At 39.1% G+C, this 25,414-nt stretch overlaps 1 protein-coding gene across 1 annotated transcript in view; it reads right to left on the bottom strand.

Annotated features, from left to right (window-relative positions):
- Positions 1-126: 126 nt before the first annotated feature.
- dnah5 (dynein, axonemal, heavy chain 5) overlaps positions 127-25,414 on the bottom strand; it is a 118,197-nt gene continuing 92,909 nt past the window's right edge. The window contains exons 76-87 of the mRNA XM_088084040.1: positions 24,572-24,762; positions 22,970-23,091; positions 19,437-19,586; positions 18,121-18,366; positions 16,681-16,900; positions 14,944-15,149; positions 12,424-12,627; positions 8,681-8,896; positions 6,273-6,485; positions 5,038-5,190; positions 2,919-3,150; positions 127-1,803 (exon numbers count right to left, since the gene is read on the bottom strand). Of these exons, the coding sequence (XP_087940166.1) occupies positions 1,652-1,803; positions 2,919-3,150; positions 5,038-5,190; positions 6,273-6,485; positions 8,681-8,896; positions 12,424-12,627; positions 14,944-15,149; positions 16,681-16,900; positions 18,121-18,366; positions 19,437-19,586; positions 22,970-23,091; positions 24,572-24,762 (2,305 nt within the window). The 3' untranslated portion in view covers positions 127-1,651. The remainder of the gene's footprint in view (positions 1,804-2,918; positions 3,151-5,037; positions 5,191-6,272; positions 6,486-8,680; positions 8,897-12,423; positions 12,628-14,943; positions 15,150-16,680; positions 16,901-18,120; positions 18,367-19,436; positions 19,587-22,969; positions 23,092-24,571; positions 24,763-25,414) is intronic.

The raw sequence follows: 25,414 nt of genomic DNA, 5'->3' as shown, positions 1-25,414 counted from the left end.
GAGAGTTATTATTTGCCTGCTACGCTCTGTAAAAATGACCAGTGTATTACCATGACAGGAATGTGCTGTGATTTGCACTTGATTTACAATAAACAGCAGGATGAAGAAAATACACCTGCACACTGGATCGATACTCTCTTTAGCAGCTGAAACTGCTCTTTGTGAGGCAATTACATCACAGAAATCAAAAAAAAGTTTAAGACATCAATCTGGTACCTGGTTCCAAACTAGAATTAGTCCTCTGTGGCTCAACAAGTTTTTACTTCTAGACTGCGGTACATTGGGCAATGCCACTGGTGAGCAGATGGATACAATGTCTAGACTCATCATGGCCAAAGTTGAATCACTCACTGAAGCAACACAGTCCATTTCCTGTCTGCTTTACACTGCTGTTTCCATTTTAAGAGACTAATATTTTAATTACATCAGGATTTTAAAACTAAAAGAACAACTGGATACAATGAGGGTAAGAACACTCAAGATGATTACTGAAGCAGCTACTTATTGTGAACAGAAATATCCTTTGATGCAATTTTGCTCTCATGTGCTTGAAATAACTGTAATTTAAAAAAACCAAGACAGATAGATCTAAGAACTGAAGAATCCTGATTTACAGCTGACCTTTGATCACCACACTACAGCCGTCTCTTTCCCCTTTGACCTAAAAAAAAACCCCAGATTAACACTGACATGATGTTTCAAACTAGATAATTCCTGATTTGACCTTCTGTTGACTGAACTAAATACATTATTCTCTCTCAACTCCTGACATTTGCTGCACAGTAATATAACAAACTGTCCCTCACTTAGTGACAGATTACACTGTAGGAGGGACTGTAAGGGATTATTGTTATTCCTAAAAAGTCTGTAAGCTGTTGTTTCAAAAGACCTTTTCTCATTGTCTGGAAGTGAATGTTTTACTAATGGTGCCCCTACAGTCACAATTTACCTCTTTGTGAAAGGAAAAAAAAAAAGAAGAAGTAAATGGTTGCTTGAGTCCAGGCCTTTGACTCAACCCACTCCAATGTCTTTAAGTTAATTGATTCGTCTGTCATCGTGACATAAAAAAGCAGTTTCTCATAAAAATAAAACAACTAATGAACATTGCGGTGGTACTCTGTTAGCCTATCAGCGCCACAGTCAGGACACCGTTGTCAAGCAGTACACAGGAACCCATAAGAAATACAGCGAGCATTTCGGACAACACAGGCACTGCTATCGAGGCTGATCTATCATAGTCTTTACTCTGCTCGACTCCATTTCATAATAACCCTGGCAAAGTAAGTATATACACATGGCTGCTTAAAATGATGTTAAGTTCACACGGATACAATTGTCTCCAGTGATTGGTTACATTTAACTGAATCCCCTTCTCTTTCAGAAATCAGTTTGATTGGACGCAACTGTCAGACTAAAGACAGAAATGGCATGTGATGATTTGAACATTCTGTTTTCAGGCACTTACCACTGCTATCCCTACTGTTACAATTTCCTACTTTGTTCAAGATAAAAAAGGAAGTTGAGTACTGAATGTTAAATAAAACACATGGTGGTAGTCATGGTAACAGCTGTTCACCCTGCAGACTGTCAGGAAACTGGGCATGTGATTGATGGGAAGCTGATATAACTAACCTTATGCAACAATAAGCAATTACTTGACGTCACAGAGGAGTGCCACACCCCGCAAGATCCAATATTCTGGAGGAAGTGAAGTCTTCAGATCCACAGCTGCGATGTAATTCATGTCGGTTCGAACTGGCTTCTTGTAGATTGGACAGGAGTAGAGGCGGGCATCCTTCACACCTGCAACACAGAAAAACAACAAACTTGAGTCAACTAACACACTGCTGAGGAATAAAATCAAAAACAGCAATTATTACATTTTTTGATGACAAAAAAAATATCTCTCAATTCAGGTTGTAATGAAACATCTTGTTACCAAGAAGTATTTCAAATCCATTAAATATTTAAATCAGTGAGTGAGGAGATGCCATTGGGACACCCAACTGTGTTCAACAAAACATCTGTTTTTATGAAGTTAAAGTCAGCTCAAATCAGCCAAATAACTACAACAAGGGGAACGTGGTTATTCTCACTTCTCCCAGAGCCCCACCTTACTGTTCTCTGTTTTTCAGGCAGTCAGCTTGGTAGTGGTTTATTTGTTAGCCTGTCAGAGACACCATGCTGAAGTGCTACATGCCCCCCCCCCATCAGCACAAAAACCAACAATCATTTTCACAAGCAAACAAACAGCTCTTGTCCAGTCAGTCTTTAGAGATGAAACGCATCATCTTATCTCTTTGAAGGGAGTCACTATTAAGTAGAGGGGTTTTTCAACACCCACACATTCATGCAACACATACTCATAGATGCTTTTCCAACCACTTGTCTACAGACACATCCCTCACTGCTCTCATTTGCACACACTTAAACCCAGCAGGCAGCCTTCTTGTGGGAAAAGCTGGGAGGGGACATGGTGTACACAAACTGCATTACGCGTATCATTGAATCATTAATTCATTTCCCAGGCAGCCTTGCTTGCAGGCGTCCACTGGGGCCCATCTCTCTGCTGCCTGCCTGAATACTGTCTGGTCTTATCCAGAACAAACACTGTGCAACATACTGCCGGTAATCTATTCCCAGACAAAATAAATAGCACTTAGTCTGCTTGACATTTAAATGTTACATCCATCCATTCTGAATGACTGCGTGGGATGCAAATGCTGAGGAGAAGAGACTGAGACTGACAAAGACTAGAAAAATTAATCTGACCATGCAAAAGCTTTAATCCTGTCTTTACTCTACAAGGTCAGACTTTTTCCAAAAACGTCATCAAAATACAGATATTTTTTGAAAAAACTTAGCAAATGGAAATCACAGGAAGCCTCCTTCCATTTAAAGGTCTCAATCAATCTCACCATTATTTTCAGCATACATCCTGATCACAGGCATCATCTCGAAGAGGACTTTAGGTTTAGAGTCGATGAGTTTGCAACTGCGGCGGTCCCAACCCGCTCCTTCCAGGTACAGACCATAGACATACACTCCTTCTGCAGGGGGCTGAGTGATGTCGTCCTTCATCCACCTAGTGACCTCATTGGACAGCACCATGCGGTCCAGGGCCCAGCCTTTGTTGGCCCGGGTGATCTCCTGCAAGTGCAGGGACAAATCCACAAGTTAAGGCAATAATTTGGGCAGTATGACACGGCAGTACACATGAATGACAGCTGACATTTGGCAACAAAAAAAGAAAAAAATCAATTTTGAGAACAGGGTTGTAATAGAGGTACAAAAAAAACACTGTGTAGGGCAGAGAAGTGCACTCTATCGATGTTTTGTGAGATGCTGTGCCAACAGAAAGTAAACAAATCCCATACGACTCAAAAAGAGCCAGGAGTGAGGGCAGAGTGCACAATAAATAAATGAAATGTGAATATTGTATCCTCTCAGTCATTTTATCCTCATTTTGAAAGAGGCAAAAAAAACAGACAGAAACCTTATTGAGCAAAATTGAACAGATAGGGACTGATAATAAATGAAAAGGACGCACAGAGTCAGAGCTCTCTGCAGACAGTTTGTGATGTCAGTGGTCCAACAAAAGCTTCAGCGTCTCTCCGGAGAAGGCTCAGTGAGAGGAAATGACAGCTATATTTGGTAACTAACATACTGGTCCAACAAATCCCCGCTCAATATAATACAGACATCTGTATCCACAATATTTTCTCTGTCTCGAGCATGCAACCGGGATTTTACAACTGAGTGGAATAAGCAAAACTAGGAGGCAGTCAGATGTGCAAATCTGACTCCAAATTATTTCCAATTCCTACGACTAAACTGATTTGTTGGCCCCAAAAAGATTGCTCAGCCCTCAGGTCTCTTCTCAGCTCTCTTTTAGTTACTGTATGTGAAGATAACCAATCCTCAGCTCTGGATCACCACAAAATTCAATAGCTCAAGGCCACCAATTATCAAATCTGTTAAAGGTTGTGGAGATATTCTGCTGACAAACACAAAGACTAACAGGAGTCAAAAGGTAGATAACCCGCCTGGTGGAAGCAGTTACAGGTGAGCAAAAGACATATTTAATAGAAAGTGAGGGGCAAAACAGATTTTGTTGGTCTCAGTATAAAAGCAAGGCTCTCCCAATAACAGTATTAAGGTCCAAATATGCACATCTACAGTGTATGGAATGCACTGAATTCCCATCATTCATGAAACTAAGTTCATGTTCTTGAGTTAATTGAAGAGTAACACAATCAGCTCACCTCTTTTTAAATGCATTTTTAGACCTTTAGATTTTGCATAAGATAAGAGTTTTTGTTAAACACAATGTCCAAGAATCCTTACGCCAGCCTCACAACAAACGACTTTTTACACGATTTCACTGCTGCAGATGGATTTCCAGTGGGGGTGAAATCATGGGAGTTCAATTAAGTCCACTTGAAACAAGGACAGCTCAGAAAATGCTTCCATTAAAGGCAGAAAATAAATAAAGTGTGAGATGTAATGGCTGAGCCTAAAGTTAATAGAAACATTCAGTTTAAACATATTTTGTCATGTAAAATTGACTACAGAGTGTGTTATTATCATCCATTTTCAATTTTTTTAATGTTAAATAAAAATCTGGTCAAGTCAATATTATTTGCAGTATATAGTCAAATATCACAAATCTAGATACATGTCAAATTCAAATTAAATAAAATATATATAATAGCAATAATATAAGACAGATGAACAACAGGGGCATGACTTAAGATCTGGATTGGGCAGGGTCAAATATTCAAATGACATTCAGTCCCCTAAATTAGCATAAATTGAAATTCATTAAAAATCAAGAGGACGTGTGTGTGCACTTTGTTGCCAGCCTGTGTGTTTGTGTGTGTCTGTGTGTGTGCGTGCGTGTGTGTGTGTGTGTGTGGCTGCATGCTTGCTTGCTTGCATGTGTGTGAATGTGGCCATGTGCCTGCTTCTCCCTCAGTGTGCCATCTGGTCTCCTCTACGGCGGTGGGTAGGTAGGTAGTCTGATGCCGTGTGTACCTGTCTCATGGCTGTCAGGAAGCCCTGCGGGTTGAAGAAGCCTGTCATCCAGAAGCAGTTGGGCCGCCCCTCAAAGATCCAAGCCTGGAACTGCCGGTTCCGCTCAAGCAACTCTGTGAACCAGAACCCCAGGGTGCTGGAGGCCCACGATGCCTGAAAAACAAAGACAAACAACATGAACACAACATTACAATGAAACACAGAAAACTGTCATCCACACGGATCAGAGATGAAGACAACAGGGAGACATGAAAGGCTGCATTGTGAATCACTGTGTGTTGGAGAAAAAAAAAGAATTCAGCACGATAGAATTCTAAAAAAAAAAAAAGAAAAATACAAAACACAGCTGAGTGGAGGCAAATGGACCAAAAGCAGATAGTGCTGCAGGTAGAAAAACTCTGAATCCCAGCCAGACAGCCATTAAAGTCTAAATTATTCTAAAGGTGTAATGTTTGCAAGAGCACGACTTGAAAGCCAACAGAATTATTCCAATATAAGACATGGGAAAAGTCATGCCAACTCATACCTCTTTGTTTTCTCTTGCTCCCATTGTCTTACTTTCAATAATACAGCATTTTTTCTTTTAAGTTTGTTACAAACAAAAGTCGTTTTCATTCATCACTGAAATGGATTTGTGTGCTGTGGATAAAATCTTAAAGTACATAAATAAAAGGTAAGCAGAGTCAGTGTGGATGAGATTTTTAATGATGATGATGTGCTTGCTTTTAGCTAGCAAGACATATCTGATGTTTATCAGAAACAAGTAAATTTTTGATTTACTTGAAGACAACAATAACATTAGAGAAAATACACCTGCACAGTTATAAAAAGCCCCTTTGAGATATTAACGAGTGCCCAAAGGCAAAGTGGCTTACTTGCATTCTCTATTAAAAGCAAAAGGTATTAGTAGCTTTCAGTAGAAATAAATACGACTGTTCCTATTAGGAGAACCTCATTCTGCCATATGTGAAGCAGATTTAAAAAAAATTTTTTTTAGTCGCCATCTAAAAGCTACCAAAATGACAAAAGTCACTTATGTGCCTGTTACTGGCAGAGGCAAAACAGGAAATGAACAGCATTATCTGCTTTTGTTGTGATGTCCAAAGAATTTAAAGTCCACAAATGACTTGAAAATGTACCCAGTGTGACAACAGTGAATTGCTGTGAGTCTATTATCATGTTCGAGACGAAGTGGGTTTGCAAATTTTTAATTCAAGCCAGTTCCTTTAACCAACCTTCTTCCAGCGGGCAGGAATGCGTGCATCATACATGCAATCTAGGGCATCCCGCAGATTCTCACTCATGATGATGGTTCCATCGATAGCCAACTTGAGGTCCGTCAGGGTGTTTCGCACCAGAACTATAACCCTCTGCATCCGATCAATCTCCTGACGCAGGAAGATGTTCATGGGCTGGAAAGGACCCATCTTCTGGAGGTGCTCTTTCACCTGGTTAGGTTTGAATCAGATAAGAAGATCAAACTTTAATGAATCTTCTGAAGAATTTATGATGTATGGAGTAAGGATGCATGAGCACACACCGGCTTGATATGTCAATACAGAAAACCATGTTCATAAAGTGGAAATGTACCTGGAATCATTAGATTTCCACTCTTCATATAACTGTCGGAAAGTAAATATTGGTTTCATCTATTTGCAACTTTGCAAGTGTTGCATAAGCTTTTCTCCTATTTGGATAATACACTTATGAGGTTTCTATAGTCACTACTGTCTGTAAAGAAAAAAAAAGAGATGGATTCAATGAATTCATTGATATTTCTTTAAAAAGTCATTTCATGATTGATTTGTCTTTTATAGCCATGTTCAGGACCTCATCCAATGAAAATCAAGTTTTTAAAAGGACATTTTGGTATTTTTTAAACTGGGATCCTATTTTTCCATGTCTTTTTGTAACTAAGTAACTAATGGAGACTTTTTTTTTTAAACTGGTCCCAAAATGACAGAGACCACTGCAAAAAGGCTGCAATGTAATTCCAGTGGGTGCTTGTGCATCATGAATTCATGTCCACTAAAGGTGTTTGTTTTTGCAACAGACAGACTCAAAAGAAAACAAAAGGAAATGCTTTTCTTTACCCTTCACTTGATCAGGTCTGTTTTTTAGCATGTGTAACCACCTCTTGCTCAAGACGAAATCTTGCAGACTTTTCCATGTTATCAAAATCAGCTAAATACAGAGACCATTGATAAATGAGACAGCTCACCACAGAGTCATTTCCTGTATATGGTTCTGAGAGTAACAGATTATGACCAATTATTTTGCCCAAAAGTCAATGAAGCAAATTTTGTACCTTTTTTTTTAACCAGCTAGTATGTCAGTAGCAAAAATAAGTACTTTTGATGGATATAAATTGACAGTGCACCATTGCCCGTAGGGATTACATTGTGGCCTGTTTTGCTGGTGAAGCTGCAATTTCTCTCTATACTGATCTAGTTTCAAAAACTGTTTCGTCCATTAGCCACTTAGACACAAAAACATGGGAAAATAGGTACCAGGTTGAAAAACATAAGTTTTCCTTCAGTCTTGCTAACATGTACATACGGTGTTTTTTATATACTGCCAGGCAAATCATAAGCGAAAAAAGCAGTCAACCTCATGGCTGAGAATTTTAACACTGGAACCGCAGTGTACCAGTCTTAAACATACAGATTCAGATAGCCAAGGTTTGCTACATCACTAACTTAAGAAAGCAATCCATAGAACTTGAGAAATGAGGGCTATCAGAGAAAAAGCAGGTGTAGCTACAATTGTTATTAAGTTTCACCTCAAACTTACCTGAGCAGGTAAACAAGGTTTACCTAACATTAGCAACACATTATCAGCTGTTTCATAACAGTCCAGCTGAAGGCTCGTGTTATTTATTACTGCAAGGTTTCTAACCTTGTAGAGAGCCACAAGCAGAGTTCAAAGGTAAGCAGGTATGATTGAGCTGCAAGTGAACAGCTGATGGGTGGGTGGAGATAGAGGGGGCGGAGGGGCTCATGTGAATATTCATAGAGCCATGTATATTAAATGAGGACAGGTGTATAAATATGTTATTTTGATGAACAGAAATGAGTTTTGGGAGTTTAAATCAGTGCCAGGAGATAAACATCTGCATTTCCATCTACTCATTTGGGCATTTCAATTCTCTACCATTGTCCCTCATTTTAAAATATTCATTTGAGACTAATGTAGTTTTTACTGCTTTCATACACTGTGTAGACAGACAGACAACTGGCAGATAGATGAAGTGGTAGACTAGGTGTTGTGTGCAGTGACAAGTTTTACATGATGAGCTTTGCACCTCACTTCAGAAAAGTCACATTCTCACCTCACTTTATCGTAAGTTCAAAAAAAGGAAAGAAATCCCAAAATAAAACTAAGCAGCTACATTCATGCCCCCTCCAGTTCTTGTCCTTCCTCTCCGTCTATCACTTTCTCAAATATACACAAACCACCTTCACCTCACCAAGACACATCCCACCTCTCTGACTGTAACACATAAGCCACAGTGCGCAGCACACATGGTGAGTGGGGGGAAAACTGCACTCTCACTCTTACTTTGATGCACCTTCGGGTGCTGCGCACATGCACGCACACACGCACGCACACACACACACGGCATACAAACACACATGCTTACTTCAAAAGGTACGTAGTCAGAAGGCAGTTTTTCAAGCATGTCGTCTGCCAGCCTGGACACGACAGCCTCTCTGGTTTCCCCTCCACCTGATGAGCTGTCTTTAGGCTGAATACTGAGGATGGTGTCCAGTACGTCCTTAGCCAGCTTACTCTGGTAGGTTATATCTGCATTCGGGTGGAGACCAAACACCTCTGGAGTGTCATAGGCAGGCAGACACTGTAAAAGAAAAACAGTTATTGAACCAGAGGTCATTCCAGCTCTCACAGGTTTTTGAAAATATTTTCAGAAAGAAAGAGCCGAGATGCATTTGCTCTACTATCGCAACAAGTGCTGTGAGAGGGCCCTGGTGCCCCCATAGAGCAGCTTATCACCTCACACTGAGCTGGCAGAAACAGGCTGGAAAAGCTTATGGGAGAAACTCTCCAACGATGTGGAATAGATTTTATGTGCCGTTTTCTTGTTGTTTTGTTGTGTGAAGATCAGTTACTTACTACAAAATAAAAACTTCAGTTTGGAACATTGATGTCCCTCACCCTGCACTGTAGTTTTGGCCACTGTTGGTCAGGGTAGAGTGTACACAGCCAAGTGTCTCCTCTGATGCAAACAGTGTCACCAGCTGCTCCTTTCACCCTTCAGTGAAGAGCTTTACAGTGAGGGTATAACACGAGGGAGATTCATGATATCCTGCCCTGTCCAATGCATATCACCAACTAGTATGAACTGCTGGAGCAGTGACAGGATCACTCCCCTGCTTTCCATCCACAAGCACAGCCAATTGTCCTCAGTGGGCCTGCGACCAAGCCAAAAGTTCAACTGCTGTGAACTGAGCCCCCGTCTCTGTGGTGATACGTAGCTGTGCCACTTATGTGTCTGTGTGAGATGTTTATGATGTTCAAGCATCAACACAAGACACCAATACTTTGTTGTGATGCACCAATTACTGGGGACCTTTGTTGCATACCTGCCTCTTTTTTTGTCATCTTTCCACTGTAACTATCTAATAAAGGCATAAAATTCATAAAACAACTGGATACTATGTCCCTCTACTGAGGAACAACATTTCCCCATTGACTTTGCAGCAGTCATTACCAATTTTCCCATTGGTCTAGGATAAATAGTGTGAAAATGTGGACTGATATTATGATTTATTATTTCTTCATACGGTCAGGTGACTTAAAGAAATCCACATAAAAGACCTGAATAAACAGCAAACTGGCAACATTATGGTTTATTCATACTGAACAACTTTTGACCTGATAAGGGTTATACACTTGTCATTCATCACATTTTAACTCAGATAAAATCCAGTTTTGGGGTGATTAAAATCAGGAGGCATGTTGTTGTTATTTAAATTTTTAAAGTGACTCAAGAAGTGAGCTGACTTCAAGTCAAAGGCAGCGAGTACAAACTGTGTTGCTTTTATTGGTTCAAAGACATCTTGCGGGTAGTGTCTCACTGATGACAGGAAGATGGACCATCTGATAATGCAGTGTGATTAATGAGGTTCTTTTGAAAACTGGAAAATTCAAACAAACTAACTTTGTAATGGCTGCATAAAGCTTTACTGTGATCAACAATGCCATGTAAGCAAAGACACTCAAAACCAAAGACAGATCCAATATGATGTAAGCTCTATATTTTTTAAAGAAATATGTCTTTGCCTTCAACACATAAAGGAGGGCATAATGATATGAAATTGTAATTAGTGCACAGAAAATAGAGTTTCATCTGTGCATGTTAGCAAGTTTTTTGCAAACATTATTCTGTCTGCTTGCCTGAGATAGACGGCTTTGTTAATGTATCATGTTTCTAAAGAGTCCAGGAGTAGCAATGAGAGAAAATCCAAGCCTTGTGTTATTCATCTGCGCACATGACATATTATTTGTTATTTTAGTTCAATGAAATCATTTCCAGGTTTTGGTTAGTTTGTGTGCATGAGAAGTAATTCAAGGCCCCCAACTTAATCAAATCGATCCTACATTTTGGTTTATTTGAGCACTCGAGATAAATGTATGCACAGAGAGATAGTACGGTGGAAAAAGTTTGCAAAAGCACACATGTACAGAAGAAAAAAAAAAACAGGTGCTGGACAAGAAATCACAAGGGGATGAAAAAAAAAACAGCAATGAGGTGACGTTTCAAGCTTCACGCTCTTCATCAGATAGTATAGCACATCCAGTATTCATTATAATATCTTCTTTTTATGTACATATCACCACTTGTGTTTTCTGGTATGGCTTTGTAATATACAGAATGCCTTTTTTATACTGGTGACCATTTACAGCCATATGAAAGTAGCAGGTATCTGTTCCATCAGTATTCTCAAACAGGAGTGATGTTGCGCACTGTTGAGGCACAGTTACGCATGACAGATCGGCTGGTTATATTTTGTGCAACTAGCATTAGACTGTTAAAATAACCACAAAACCCCCATGCCTATGTGTGCACCAAATGCATCGTTTTGAGTAAATATTCTACACATTTTTCTGCACATCAACGGGTGTGTTGGAGACAGACGCATTAAAAACAGTTCACACTGCCCCATGAAAAATTGTGAATCACTTCCTCAGACTGTAAGTTGCTGACAGTCTTTCACCCGCTGTGTCCATCCTCCAAAAATTAACCAAAGTTTGGGAACAACCTATTTAAATTGAAGCCATGAATTACATCTCATGTGCACAAATTAAATACAATATTACCTTTATTTATTTTTTGTTTTATCACTATTGCCACTCCTGGGCTCTGTAGATGTCTTCTATTCTCGTTTCTTTGTTTATTGAGAGCAGCTCAGTTTGCATTAGGGATATAAAGGTCCTTGTGATGTACTGTATGTTGTCATTGGTTAGTCTGTCGCTCAAACATTCATCACACTGTGCATGTACACTCAAACAGCAGAGGATGACAAACAAAGAAAAATCCTAAGTGATGAAGAGAGTAAATGGGTTCTGGACAAAATAGCCTCTGTCCCTTGCTGTGGTCACTTATTTTCTCTTAGGGATTTTTAGCTTTGTTCCTGTCTGTCTGCATTTAATTTAAATACACAAAGGTGTGGACACACACGCAGAGACACATTGTGTGTGTTTGTGTATAAAGTGTGAACATGTGCATGCATCTGTCTGTACACAGTGTGTTTGGATGTTGTGCCCGCGTGCGTTCATGTGTGTGTGTGTGTTCTCCAAGGCTGTGTTTGTCATTCTCTATTTGAGAGGCGGTGCAGAGGAATAAGCTTGCTGAGCCTGGCAGCCCTGAGCATACATCATAATGAAACTAACTTTAATGAAACTAGCTCAGGAACTGCCCCTAGAAATACACACACATTCAGCACACACACAAACCCACTAGTGAAGCACACAAGCACACTGATAAATCATACATAATCTATGATAAAAAGAGCATGCTTGCATTTAGTCTAAGAATCACACATGGCAGCCTGTATCTGGATGTGACAAGAGTGCAGTATGTAAGCTGTGAGTCGGTAAAGAACCTTACATCTTAAACGCTGCTCTTTTCACTGTTTGTGATGTCACTGAACGCTGACAGCATAAGAAAAAACTGAAACAGCAACATGACATACAGGTGCAGAATTTTAACAAAAATGTACAAAGCATGGGCATGAATGTGCAAACATACACGAAGTCCTTAAGGCAGTAGCCCTTATGACTGTGACATTTTCACAGCTATTTGTCTAGTCATCAAAATTTAAATCTTTTGTACTCATCATCATCCACCTGAGAGCGACTCACCTGAATGTATGTCAGATACTGGTCAACACTGGAGCATTTCGGGATGCTGTAGCCTTTGTAGAAGTTGAAAGCAGGTCCAAACATGTCCTCACTGAACCACACCTTGGCAAAGGTATTGAGGAGGCGCTTGTCGTAGTCATCAGTCACACGGCCACCATACTGAATCTCCCCAATCATGTATCGCACTGTGGTCCATGACACACCCTGAAGAGATATGAAATAATGATAAACAAGACTACAGGAAATACAAGGTGTGAAATGGTTAAAGTTGTTAAATAGGCAGAAGGAGCTGAAGAATGTGTTAACTGATTTGTGCAGCATATTGTAAAGGGAATGGAAATAACATAGAAAAGGTTGTGTTTCCAGCCAAATGTAACGCAAATTTCAAGCAAATTTTCAGAAAATTGTCAAAAGAAAATACAAATTTACATTTTTTCCCATCCACCGCTGTTATATTGAGAAGGGGTTAATGGAGATAAGCAGGAGATGATGCTAATATTTCTGTCAGGTGTCAGTGCAGAAAAGGGTGCAACGAGATGGCATAATTAAAAAGTGCCAGTCAAACCTCACATGAAACAAAACAATGGATGTATATGATAATGTAAAGCACATTGGACAATGTAAACAAAGAGTTCAGAACAACTAATAGAACAGTTACATGCCCTTTAAGGAGTTCTGGTAACAGCCCTGTGTGTGTAAGTGTTTAAAGCCTACAGAGATGATGAAGAGAGCTTGCAGTGGCCTATACAATAATGGTGCATCATGACGGTCATTTATTTGCTGAATCTGTGCACTTCGTTGTGTTTACCTTGCTTGATACACTGACTTCTTAACACTGACTTTATAACCTTTTCCAGGTATAAAGAAAATTGAGATCATTTGAAAATTATTTTCAGATTTTTAGCATTTCCACTCCCTTTTTTTGTTTTTAATGCACAAATTGAAAATGTGCATAAAAAGAGACAGATGGAAAGGCACCTAGTGTGGTCATTATTTCTCTATTGCACGTTCATGAAAGTTGGATGTCAAACTTTTCTGCAAATAAAACTTTCCCGAAATAAATGCCTTTCATATCAGATGACAACATTGATCAACTCTTCAGATAAAGGTATGACAGAAACTGTGAAGATAAGGGTGAGGTTAAATTGGTAACACCAACTTTTGAAATGGGATCAGATGGACATTTTTCTTGAAACCAATGCAATAACATGAAAAGCTTATCTAATGCATTATGCATTGATTGTTATGTCAGTGCAGACATGGTGACACCCTTCCTCTTGTAATGATGGATTCATAATATTTTGCACAAGTTGCATATTTCCTACATTTTGATACAGAACATTGCAGTTTTTCAGATTATTTACTCAAGTAGTAAATAATATGATTTTTATGATTTATTTATTATACACAAACTTTAAGAGTAAACATATTTTTCTGCTCGATTAGTAGCTGCGGAGTGCACACTGATTCCAACAGAAAAAGGCTCTCACGCAACATTTAAAACCATCATCACTCTGAATGTCTGCACTTCAGTGTTGTTGGTAGCTTTTAAAGATGTGTTTGTTCACCTAGAGGCTTACACTGTAGCACTTGAGAGATGCAGTGGTGGAAGTAGCTAAGAATATTTATTAAAGTAAGTTATTTTGAGGTACTTTAATATTTCTACTTTATGAAGTTTCAGAACACATCGGCTATCTGTCTGAGAATGATAAGACTCTGGGGGCAAGAGCCAATATTTTTGGGCTGCAGTGTAGTCAGCGGATATCTGAGCCAAGACTTCTCTCTTCCACATGCCGATCATTTCAGGCAATCTCTATGAACACATATCTCCATATGAATGCAGACTCATTTTAAGACTGCTAAAAAACACCCAAAAATGACATAGTCGTTCAACCAGACCAGATTCCATTTTGGCCTATGCTTTCCATCTCTCCACACAGTCTGTTTACCTGCTACTCAGACTTGATTGGTCAATATTACTCTGACTACAAACAGACTGCAGAACAATTTAGAAAGCAAACTTTTGTCCTGCTGCCAACATCTGTATTCATATTTGTTTATAGAAATTATATTTTACAATACTCCACTACAGTTATGGGGCAAATAGATTACTTTTTACTCAACTACATTGATTCGACAGCTGTAGTTACTAGTTACTTTACAGATTCAGATTATTGATACATAATGTAATGATGTAGGCAACCTGGCAATATATAGAGTAATAAAAATTAGCTTCACCTTTACTGGCTTCACCATTAAAACAAACCTTGCATATAAATGCATCAATAATTATTATCCAATTATATATTATTCTGAAATGAGCTTATCTGCATGAATAGTTTTACATGTAGCCCTTACACTATATTGTGATTTTAATAGATTTGTACTTAGACTTAAGCACGCTTTCGAATAAATGACTTTTACTTGTAAAAGAGTATTTCTACACAGCTGTACTGCTACTTTGACTTGAGTATAAGTTCTGAGGGTACTTTTTCCGCCACTAGAGAAGTCACCTACTACCTTTTTAATGTCCATGTCATCAAGGTGGTTCTGAACAAACTGAACGGTGGCGTTGAAGTCAGCCTGGTTGAACTCGTAGGGGATGTTCCATCCCAAAGGTCCGTACTTTCTCCTTTCCTGTACTGTGCTGTGGAGAAATGCCACTCCATACAGCATTGGCTTCCACTGCACCATGTTGCTGACATCCAAAAGGTCCTGGTTTATACCTGGTGAGGAATACATGGATGAACACAAAATGCTTCAGAAATCTTTGTGGCTCTATCAGCTTTTGAGGTCAACATTTAGATCTGCAATCCAAAGCCTCCAAGCTTCGTTACTTCTACAATAGCAAGCCTAAAAGGAGGAAAAAAACTCAGGGCAGATTCCCCTTTCTAAGACAAAATAAAAAGTAATATGGGACTTAAGAACAGCTTTAAGCTGGTGACTTTTAATCTAGAGGAACAAATGTTATTATAAATACTTGCCAAGTGAATCACTTTTATTATTTGATATAAACATTTTAAACAATTTCCATAACTCGAGAAATGACACACATACAGTACTGTGTGCACACTTTTAAACTGGCGCAATGCAAGCTGGCAATTCTCTTTGGGGAAATATTTGACAGCCAATGTCTTAAAGGGGCTTTCCTTAACACTAATAAAGTTTGGGACATGTTGCCAGGCTCATGAGGTTAACAGTGTGGTGAAGCGATTTAAAACTATCTGAAAAACTCCAAATGAAATTCCCATGTTAATTTACAAAATAATTAATAGAAAATATAATCAGCAATAATCACGTAAATCCACAAATCTGATTTCTGAGATGTTCAGTTGTTGAAAACATCTCTACAATATCCACCTAACAGGCAATCCCATGTGTGAAGTTTGTTTTCTCCTGAATCCAGGTGGTTTAGCCTAACATCATTTGGGAACTGTAACGTTTATAACAACGCACACAAAATAAGAAAAACAACCGCTGCACTTGAAGGAATATAGGAATAATCTTCATGCCCTCAAAAGTATAGGATTCTAAATGCACAGCACACAACAAGTGATTTCGCCTAATCTGATGAAGAAATTTATTTTTAATTAAGACTTAAAGAGTCTATCCAGGCTCTCAACTGCCCTCCAGGAACCTCACATATCTCTTTTCCATATGAGCCAGGCAAAGACAGCTGCCTAAAACATATAAGTTATCTTCTCTTTCTCCCTCTTTGAATAAAAACACAAACCACGTGTTTCAGCCTCTTTAAAAATTCAAGAACCTCACAGGCTTTTGGTACTTGGGTGTAAAATACGCTGAATTGAGCAGCAGTTGTTTATCATCTTTCCTCCTGCTGACTTTCCCCTAGGATACATACACATTCCTTTAGTTACTGATTATGTGACAGATTGAAGGTCTGTGTGTCTGTGTGTGTGTGTGCATCCACCAGAGTTGTTTACAGATGTAGAGAATAGCACTCTCAATGCCCATCATTCTGTAACTTGCTCTATGTTGCTCACACAGATACACACGTCTGATTCCCCTGTAATTATAAACTGAGGATAAATCTGTTGACAGTTAACGTTATTTCCGCCATATTTATGCAGCATTTTCAGACTGGACCACTGTATCGATAGGGACAGGGTGTATGCGTCTTAATTCTTAACACTACCTCATCACTCTCACCTGGCTCAGTAAAATGATGATTAAAAATTTTTGACCTTTGATTAACTATGTTTTACTTCAAAATGAACGGAACCGAACTGGCCCCACCTCCATAGGTCCTCCTAAGCCCCGCCTTGAGGCCCTGTGGTGGCTCATTGGTGAACTTGATTGACATCTGCAGGAGCGTGATGGGGAAGTGTCGGTGGACCTCTGTGGTCATCCAAAGGCGGAAGCTGTCATGGACAATGTCTGTCTCTGTCACTGTGTCCATTAGCTCATCCATGAAGTCCAGGCCCAGGTGGCAGTTCTGGAGTAATGCCCAGCCACCCTGGGGAAAAAAATAAGAGTAATGGTTATCATCCATGTCAAAGACTGCAAAATTTATGATGTAGTCAAGATCTAAAAAAAATTAAATTACAGCTGCAAGCAGATATTACCAGGCCCTTGCAGCTTCCTCCACATTGAGGGTGTTGTGTCCGTAACCATCGTACAAAACCACAAAAAACATTATTTCCTGAAGTGCATGGCATTGGAAAGTATATATTGCATATTTTATACAACTTAAGCACCATGTGGTGATAGAGAACATGCGCTAATATGAATTATGCTGCTGAATGTGGACCACACAACATCAAATTTATGTAAATTGAATGATATTTGTCACACAAGGCATACATCCTATTGCCAGTAGGTGACGTAATTACTTTGACTCTATATTAACATGAAGGTGTCCACAGGCCAGAACTCTTATCAAGCATGAGAAAGCTGGGCCAGACGGGACTTTGTACACTAAAGTTACAACATAACCCGGTTTAATGGCAAAACAGGCAAAATGGCCACATGGTAACATCCTTTCACAAAATTTTAACATCTTTTCATTTACACGGTCTTGATAAGGTTTGGTCAAATTGTTCTGACAAAATTTAATGCCGATCTGATGAATTCCCGTAGACGAGTTTGTTAAAGAAAAGCTTCTAGAAATGTAAAAAAAATACACTAAAATTGCTGATTCGATTCAAAATGGATGACTTCCTGCTGGGTTAAGAGTATGACTCAAAAAGACTTTTTTTTAAGTTTTGGGGTGTTTCTTTAGCCTCTAGAATTTTATATTTCCAGGTGAAAACTAACCTTAGGGCTAATTTGTTTAAATTTTGTAGGGGGTGCTACTTTGCCAATTTGTCACACCGGAAGAAAGACACCCATAAAGTATCAAATTTTTCACCAGCTCTCATGCATGTGCAAAGTTTAATGACTTTTTGAGCATCTTTAGCCCCTCAAAAATGCAATTAATTCGCATGAATAATATTAATGCCTTGCATTACAATAAGATTCTTGCGCAGAGCTGAAAATAAAATAAAAAGGTCTTATTCAATGATTTGCTCTGAAAAGGTTATTCTGTTTTAGTGATGAGAGAACTAACGAGACATTTCACATCTAATTTTTTTTTAGAGACAGCTGCTGTCTAGTTCAATATATTGCATGAAACAACTGCTCTGCAGCAGCATCAAATGGCGCAAAGATAGTAGTAAGCTTATAACACTAACTCACATTAGCCATGGTCTGCTGCAGAAGCTTGCGGGCATGAACCTCTTGTCCTTGTCCCATGGAGACATAACGGGTCTCAATTTTAAGCCTCTTTCCCAGTGCAATGATGGAGTCAGTTGGATCTGAGCCCATTGATAAGAAGCAGGTGAGGGGTGTTCGTGGGTCTGATTCCTCCCATGTCTTCTCCAGGTCAAGAATCACCCCTTCAGTGTACTTCTCTCCCATTGTGTCCATTATGTATTTACGAGCCTAGAGGATAAAGAAAAGTAATAAGGCAAAGTATGCATGTTTGTTTACTGCTTTATAATGCAGGTCAAGTTAAAACTAAATATAGGAATACATTTACTTTCTGGGGGGCTGGGGATTGAGAGAGTAGATCAAAGAATTTTTCTTTATGGTTTATTCTTTTCAGTCAACAGTAAAGACTGCTGCTGCTGGAGGTCAGAAAAGGACAACTGCTGGACTGTTTGTTAGTGCAACAAAATAAATTCCACTCTCGGCTTGTCTGCAATGGACCAAAAAACTACCCATCAGTAAAAAGTGAATATCCATTAGCCTTTGTAGATAGTCAGGCTCAGTGAGCTTCAGAGAGAAATCTGTTTCACTAAATATATTCCATTTTCCCTTCAAGGAAAGACTCGGCCACAGCAGATATTACTGTAGATTAAGAGATTTTTAGACTCTTACTCTTTACTGAAGCTCCTCTCATTAGTGCAAGTAAACCAGCATATCTCTTCCAGCCCATCAACTGATTAAAAATATGCTGCTTCGGGCTACTCTGCTGTATTTCGTCCATGTATATTCATTCATTTGCACAAGTTATAGAATGACTGCATAGTACTGCATTGTACAACTGTGGGAATTGGATTTATACCATTACATTGATTGATTGATTGATTTGTTTATTTAAGTGTCGTGCACTTTACTGTGCCCAGCCCACATGGGCTTATAAGATACTGGGGATAACAATACAAAAAAGATATATAGATGGTCGCGTATACCTTTCTAATACATCCACAGAAAAAAATATAAATTATTCAAGGGGCATTTCAAAATATACAAACAAATAATAGACAATTTTACCAGATACAGTGTTTTCTTGTGTAAAGTCCGTGCATTTTCAATGAATCTGGCTAAGGCATAAATCTCGTCCTTAAAGAGCCAGCTCGACATATCACACTCAGTCAACCAAAATAAGTCAGGGTACAAAAGTGTAAACAAATGTGGTGTGATAAAGCTGATTCAACAACCAAAATTTGTTTTGAAGCCACAAGATCCTCGTATTCTGGACATCAACACACACACATATATTTTCTAACCTGTGCGATGGTCCTGTCAGGACACCAGCAGCGTATGAGCAGCAGGCGTCTGAAACAGTCAAGAGCCTGGTCGTAGGAGTTTGGGACCACCTCCTCCTCTGGGGACTCCTTATCAAACCATGACTTCCACTGTTTCTCGTTACGGCTTATCTGAAAGAAAATGTGTTAACAGCTCTAACACAGGGACACACAGATAGATCCTTTCACTGGACAACCATTTTGTCATTTTTTTTCAATTACATTAAATCTTGACAGAAGAAGATGCAGAAAAAAATCATTAAATACTGCAGGCAAACACTTTTAGACACAACTGGTGGTCAAAGCAGCCCCAGAGATGGCTAAGTGTGCTACATTACGTTTAAACATTAAAATGAATTCACTGTGCACTCTTCTAGATACACAACACAAATTGTCTAAATTGTCCTAATGTGCTAAAGGACCATGATGAACAGGTTGCTTTCTGCACCTGTCTGTACCTGCACAGCATGTTTGAGTGCTGATTTTTACAACTTTGTTCCTTCTTCTCTTCCCCGAAACTTAAACAGCAAAGAAACACAGGCTGCAGAAATGTAGTTCATGGACAAAAGCACTCTGAATTTAACATCGACCAAAAACATATTTTATATGCTTTACTGTATAGACAAGGACCCTCATTTACCAACCCATTTTAAGAAGTAATGTCCTCCTTAAAATCAGAAATAAATATGTGGTTTTCAGAGATTCTGTCACTCATCAGTGTTTTCCAATTTTGGCATCTTTTCTAAGGTAAGAACAGAATTACACACATTTTGTGCTGACATTTTTGTGCAAAATAATTAATGAAGCAGCATTCTAAGTAAGTAATTAATAACTTACAGATGTATGAAATAGGCCACCTTTCATCCTCTCTCCCCCTCTCTCTGTCACTGCTTAGGCACGCACGCGCACTCTCTCTCTCTCTCTCTCACACACACACACACACACACACACACACACACACATTGTACAGCTCTGCTGTGTTCATGTCTGTCCTCATCTCTGTCCTCACCCCTGACAATTGTGTTACTACAATGCATAAAGTTTGCAGTTTGAAGGTTAGGTGGTTGATTTTTAGCATTCTATATATCCATTTGCATCTACTCCTTATAATACCAAGTATGACAACTTGTCTGGCATTCACTTCCTGTAGAAGTATCTCCACTTTTCAATGGTAATGTTTAATGTTGATGTAAAGTTAATGTTTTTTTAAGTTTAGAAGCCAGTGCTCCATCCTCTTCAGACTTTCCGTAGGCATTCTTGACTTAATCCTCTGAACTTTTCCTCTTCATGGACTGGGGATTTGTGGAGCGTTAACCTACAGTATGGCCTACTCACGATCAACTGGCACATGCTTTCAATTTACCAGAACAGTGGAATTCAGCATTACCAGTGGTGTGTTCAGACTGTTTTTTTTTTACTGGTGCAGCCCAAATGGAGCGCCGAATCATGCAGTGGTGGCATGAAGTACGAGCTCTGCTGCAGGCACCTGCGTGGGCATTAATTCATTTTTGTCTCAACTACCCATACCTATTTTACTTTCTAACATTGCAATGTCATTCCTTTTTATAGTTTAGTTTAAGACTGATAGCCAATTATTATGGGGTGCCTGATCAGATTTCAGGGGTGGACCTGAAAGACCTTTCTAATCTTGCTAAAAAAACCAAACAAACAAACAAAAAAAAAAAACAGATACTGGTGACTGCCCTCTACGGCAATGCATTTGGCATACAGTTTATGTCTTATTCACGGAAAATGCTCCTTATCCTTTCACAAGAAATGCAGACTGACACACCATGTAACTTAGATTATTATAAACATGAGGTCCTGAGTTGATGCTTGTTGCGCTGAGCTTAGTGAAAGTAATCTGGGAAGCAGTCTGTTTTGAATCCATGTAAAGCCCATGTGCTTTAAAGTGGTGATATTAATGCTCCATAGCACAACATATGCAAATATTCTGTGACATCACATAACCTACTAAACACTGTGTTTACATGCACGCAGGAAACTAGGCTACTGGAGGAAATTAGGTTAAGCAGGATATCAGAGATTGTGCTTACAGTACATGCACCACAATAACCTTGTGACTTCATAGATGTTATTTACATGCAGCTGGTAAGTAATCAAATTTGCCCTCGTTTACAGCTACATATTCCCTGTCTGAGGGCTCTGTCATGAAAATCTGCATATGTATAACCCTATCAGAAACACAGTGAAATCAGATACATGCTTAAGAAATCAGATTTCTTTAACAGAAACAGCTGTGTTAACCAGGTCGTAATCCTTGCAACGTAAGGCTGACAGTTGCTTACGTGAATCACATTGTCATCTTATCTCTACAGGACATGTATTCTACTTAAAAGCTTTGAGTTAAATTTTGATTAAATGGCTGTGTGGGTCATTTTAAAACGAAGTGTGTCTACTTTAATGCATATTTATTTAGGAAGGTGAAGCAATCACCTGATTTACATTTATGTAGTGGAACACTTTCGCAACTGAGAGCTGCTTGTCTTTGTCTCTTCGCCACTGAGCAGCTCCACTTTGTTTAAGGGGTTCAGATCTTTTCTGAAGAGCACATTAATAGTAGTTTATAGAGAAGTGTTACACATTCATGTCCCACACACACACACTTCTAAGCTAGTTTAGGAGTTTGCGTGAACTTCTTTAATAGCAAGGCTAATTCGGGTACTTGAATATGATGTTTGCGTGTTTTATGTGTGAATAAGGTGTGTCATGTGTGTAGTAAAGTTTTTTTTTTTTTTGTACTGTAGTGCAAAGACTCAGGTGGTTTTGTCTCTATTCTGGGTGACATCACAATCCTGTCCTCGCATTGTTCTTCTGGGAAGATTGATTTCATTAAACAAAGAACTGTTAATCCACTTCTCTCATCATCACCGCAAGCATCATCATCCACACAAACATATTCCTGCATTTGTGCATGTGAAGGAAAACAAGGGTGCACACACATACACATTTGTGTTTGTGTGTGTGTGTGTGTGCGTGCGTGTGTGTGTGTGTGTGTGTGTGTGTGTGTGTGTGCATATGCTCATCCAAAAGTAATTGACTGGAAGTTTCTCCAAACTAAGCTCATTTCACAGAGCACTGAGCTTTTACCTCCATGGGAGCAACGAGGCTGTCAGTCACCCAAAAGGATGTGTGTACTTGTATGTGAGTGACAGTCCAGTGTTTGTGTGTGTGTGTGTGTGTATGTATGAGAGAGATGAAGTGAGACATGGTGAGACTGATATTGACATGCTTACTAGAGCAAAAGAGAGCTGTGAAAAATATTTAATAAGCACCTAGAGACCACTGTTGAATCTGTGTGTGTAGGACAGATGAGCACTGTTATCTGCACAATTAATGGATAGAAGTCCTGCTGGGTAAAAACTCTCTCAGCTAAAAGAAAGGTATTATACACCTGTCAGGGAATGTCTCAATTGATAAAGTGTGTGTGTGTGTGTGTGTGTGTGTGTGTGTGTGTGTGTGTGTGTGTGTGTGTGTGTGTGTGTGTTTTGTACCTGATCCAGTATATCAGAGAACTGCCACAGTTTGCTGAGCTCTACAAGGTTTAGCCAAGTCATGTCAAGGATCCATTTAGCCGGTTTCTGAGGGCAGGCCTTTAGGTCCAGAGATGCACCTCCTGGATGAGACACACACACACACACACACACACACACACACACACAATAACACACACACCAACAACAACAATACACACATGCACATACACAAAAACAGGAAGATCCAATCAGAAAAAAAATCTGATTGTACAAAATAATATATCACAACACAAAACGATCAATGCTTCAAATAAATGCCAACTCGAAAACACACAACACACAAAATATACACAAGTCATATTGAGTCAATGTTCAGCAGGTCAGAGCTGACAGATGGTGGAAGCTGCATGCATGTAGCAGACTGTCTGTTCTGGCCTTGACAGTCGCTATAGCTGGCTTTTATCCCTGCGGCGAGGAGCACTCCAGATTTCTGATTCAGTGAACTGCTACAATACCAATATGTTTGAAATGTGTGTGTAAACCTTGAGACAGGATTTAAAAAAAATCTCTCAGGTAAATAAATAATGAATAAAGAATAAAAAAAACAGCACAGAAAACACATGGCAACTTCACTCTGACTTTATCAAAGGGGCTTGAGGCTGTTTTTTAGAGTCCTAACTATACAACAACACTCGTAGCTTCTCTTCTCTGTATGCTGAGATTTCAACACAGTCTCAGTAGAGAAGGGTATCTGGAATGCCAGTATATGTACTGTCTTTCCTGAGCTCAAAATGTATCCAATATCTATTCTAGGTACTCACACAACAAATCAGTCCTTGAAGATGAGACATAAAAGACTGGTGAATGAAACACGGGTGAGAGATCAGAAAGACAAAGAAAAAAATTCTTCCTAGAAACTTTTACTTGACTGACTGACTTTACAGCAGCTCAATCCTTCAATAATTTTGTCTTAAAAAGGGGTTTGGTGTAATACTTTCCACCAGGAGCAGGATTGGAGATTGGAGATTGGAGAAGGAATCTAGTTGTAGTCTTGCAAATAGTGACCCTGTAAAATCCCCAGGGTGTCAGACTTGGGTCCTCTCAAAGTCTTTTGTAGTCTCCTAGTGAATGGTAGGCATTAGATGTTTTCAAACTCACCACTTCACACGATTGTACTCTGAATAAGTTTAGCTTGAACGAACATAACTGGGTTTCAAGATGTCTGATAAGCAGACAACACACATTGCTAAGCACTGCACCAGAGCAAGTATAGTTTCAGTTCATTTCACATGCTAATTAGTATCCCTTGAGTCTTCCCACATCAGACAGTTATATGAGGATCGATGAGTACATTCTGAGCCGTTTTGAAACCAAGCTGTAAATAAATACTAGGAAATCAAACAAGAGTGACTGCATAGTGCAATTCAGTCAAAAGGCAGCCCTCAGAAGTTATCAAGATACAATTTCTTTGTAATGCAAAAAGCTGTTCATATGCATATTATTTGTAGTTCAAAAGCCAGCTCCCACGTTTCCAAGTTTGGAGCTTCTTGCATAATGCAAGTACATGAGAAATCAGAACTTTTACAAATAATACCTGCACTCTTAAATTTTTCCTCTTACCTTTAATGAGCGTGAGAAACTCCTCATGTTTGACCCTATTGCTCTGCATGTCGATCTTCAGCGTCAACAGCAAGGTGAAGAGGAACTTGTGCTCCTCGTATAGACCCCGTGCTGCGTACTTGTACACCTCAAAGGTCATAAACTCTATGATGTTGGCGATGCGTTTGCTGGTAATAGGGCTTCTAGATGACCTGTTCGAGTAGAATTTCATAGCAAACACCACATATTAAGTTTAATTAATTTGCTGCTTATGAACCCATTTAATAATGTCACATACTTTAAACTAATATTAACTAACAAATCAAGTATGGACTAGAGATCACAGCATGGTCATTCTGGTTAACGTAATTGTTAATGCTTTACTGGCTTCAGCATAAATGGTGCTGACTAAATGTCAGTAATGTGGTATTTGGTAACAGTGAATTATGTGAAAGCTTCCTCTAGCCATTAAGGTTATTGGGAATATTGACACAATGAGCTGTATGGTTTGATGAGAAATCATTCAAGCTGGCAAATCAGTGGGTAGCTGGTCACAATGGGCTGTCACTGTATCTGATGTTTGCCTCAGACACTCAAAACACTTAACACTCAATACCGTACATAAACGTAGTTTCCACCTCCAACATGAAAATAATTTCCTTCAGTTTACATCCACATGTTAAGTAGAGGCTACAATAATAAATCTCTCCACTCTCCAATATTTGCCTCACATATACATAGTACTTAAGAAGAACATGAATTATGTGCAAGAAGTGAATACAGTAAATTAAATGCCTGTGTGAAGTAATTTAATTGCCCTGAATCAAAAACTACCTTTATGGAGTTAATTATATTCAATATTTG

The sequence above is a fragment of the Plectropomus leopardus genome, chromosome 11 (genome assembly GCF_026936395.1).
Source record: "Plectropomus leopardus strain MGB_pleo_1.0 chromosome 11, ASM2693639v1, whole genome shotgun sequence".
NCBI lineage: Eukaryota > Metazoa > Chordata > Actinopteri > Perciformes > Serranidae > Plectropomus > Plectropomus leopardus.
Note: the sequence above shows the minus strand (reverse complement) of the source record. Positions and strands in the feature narration are given on the sequence as shown.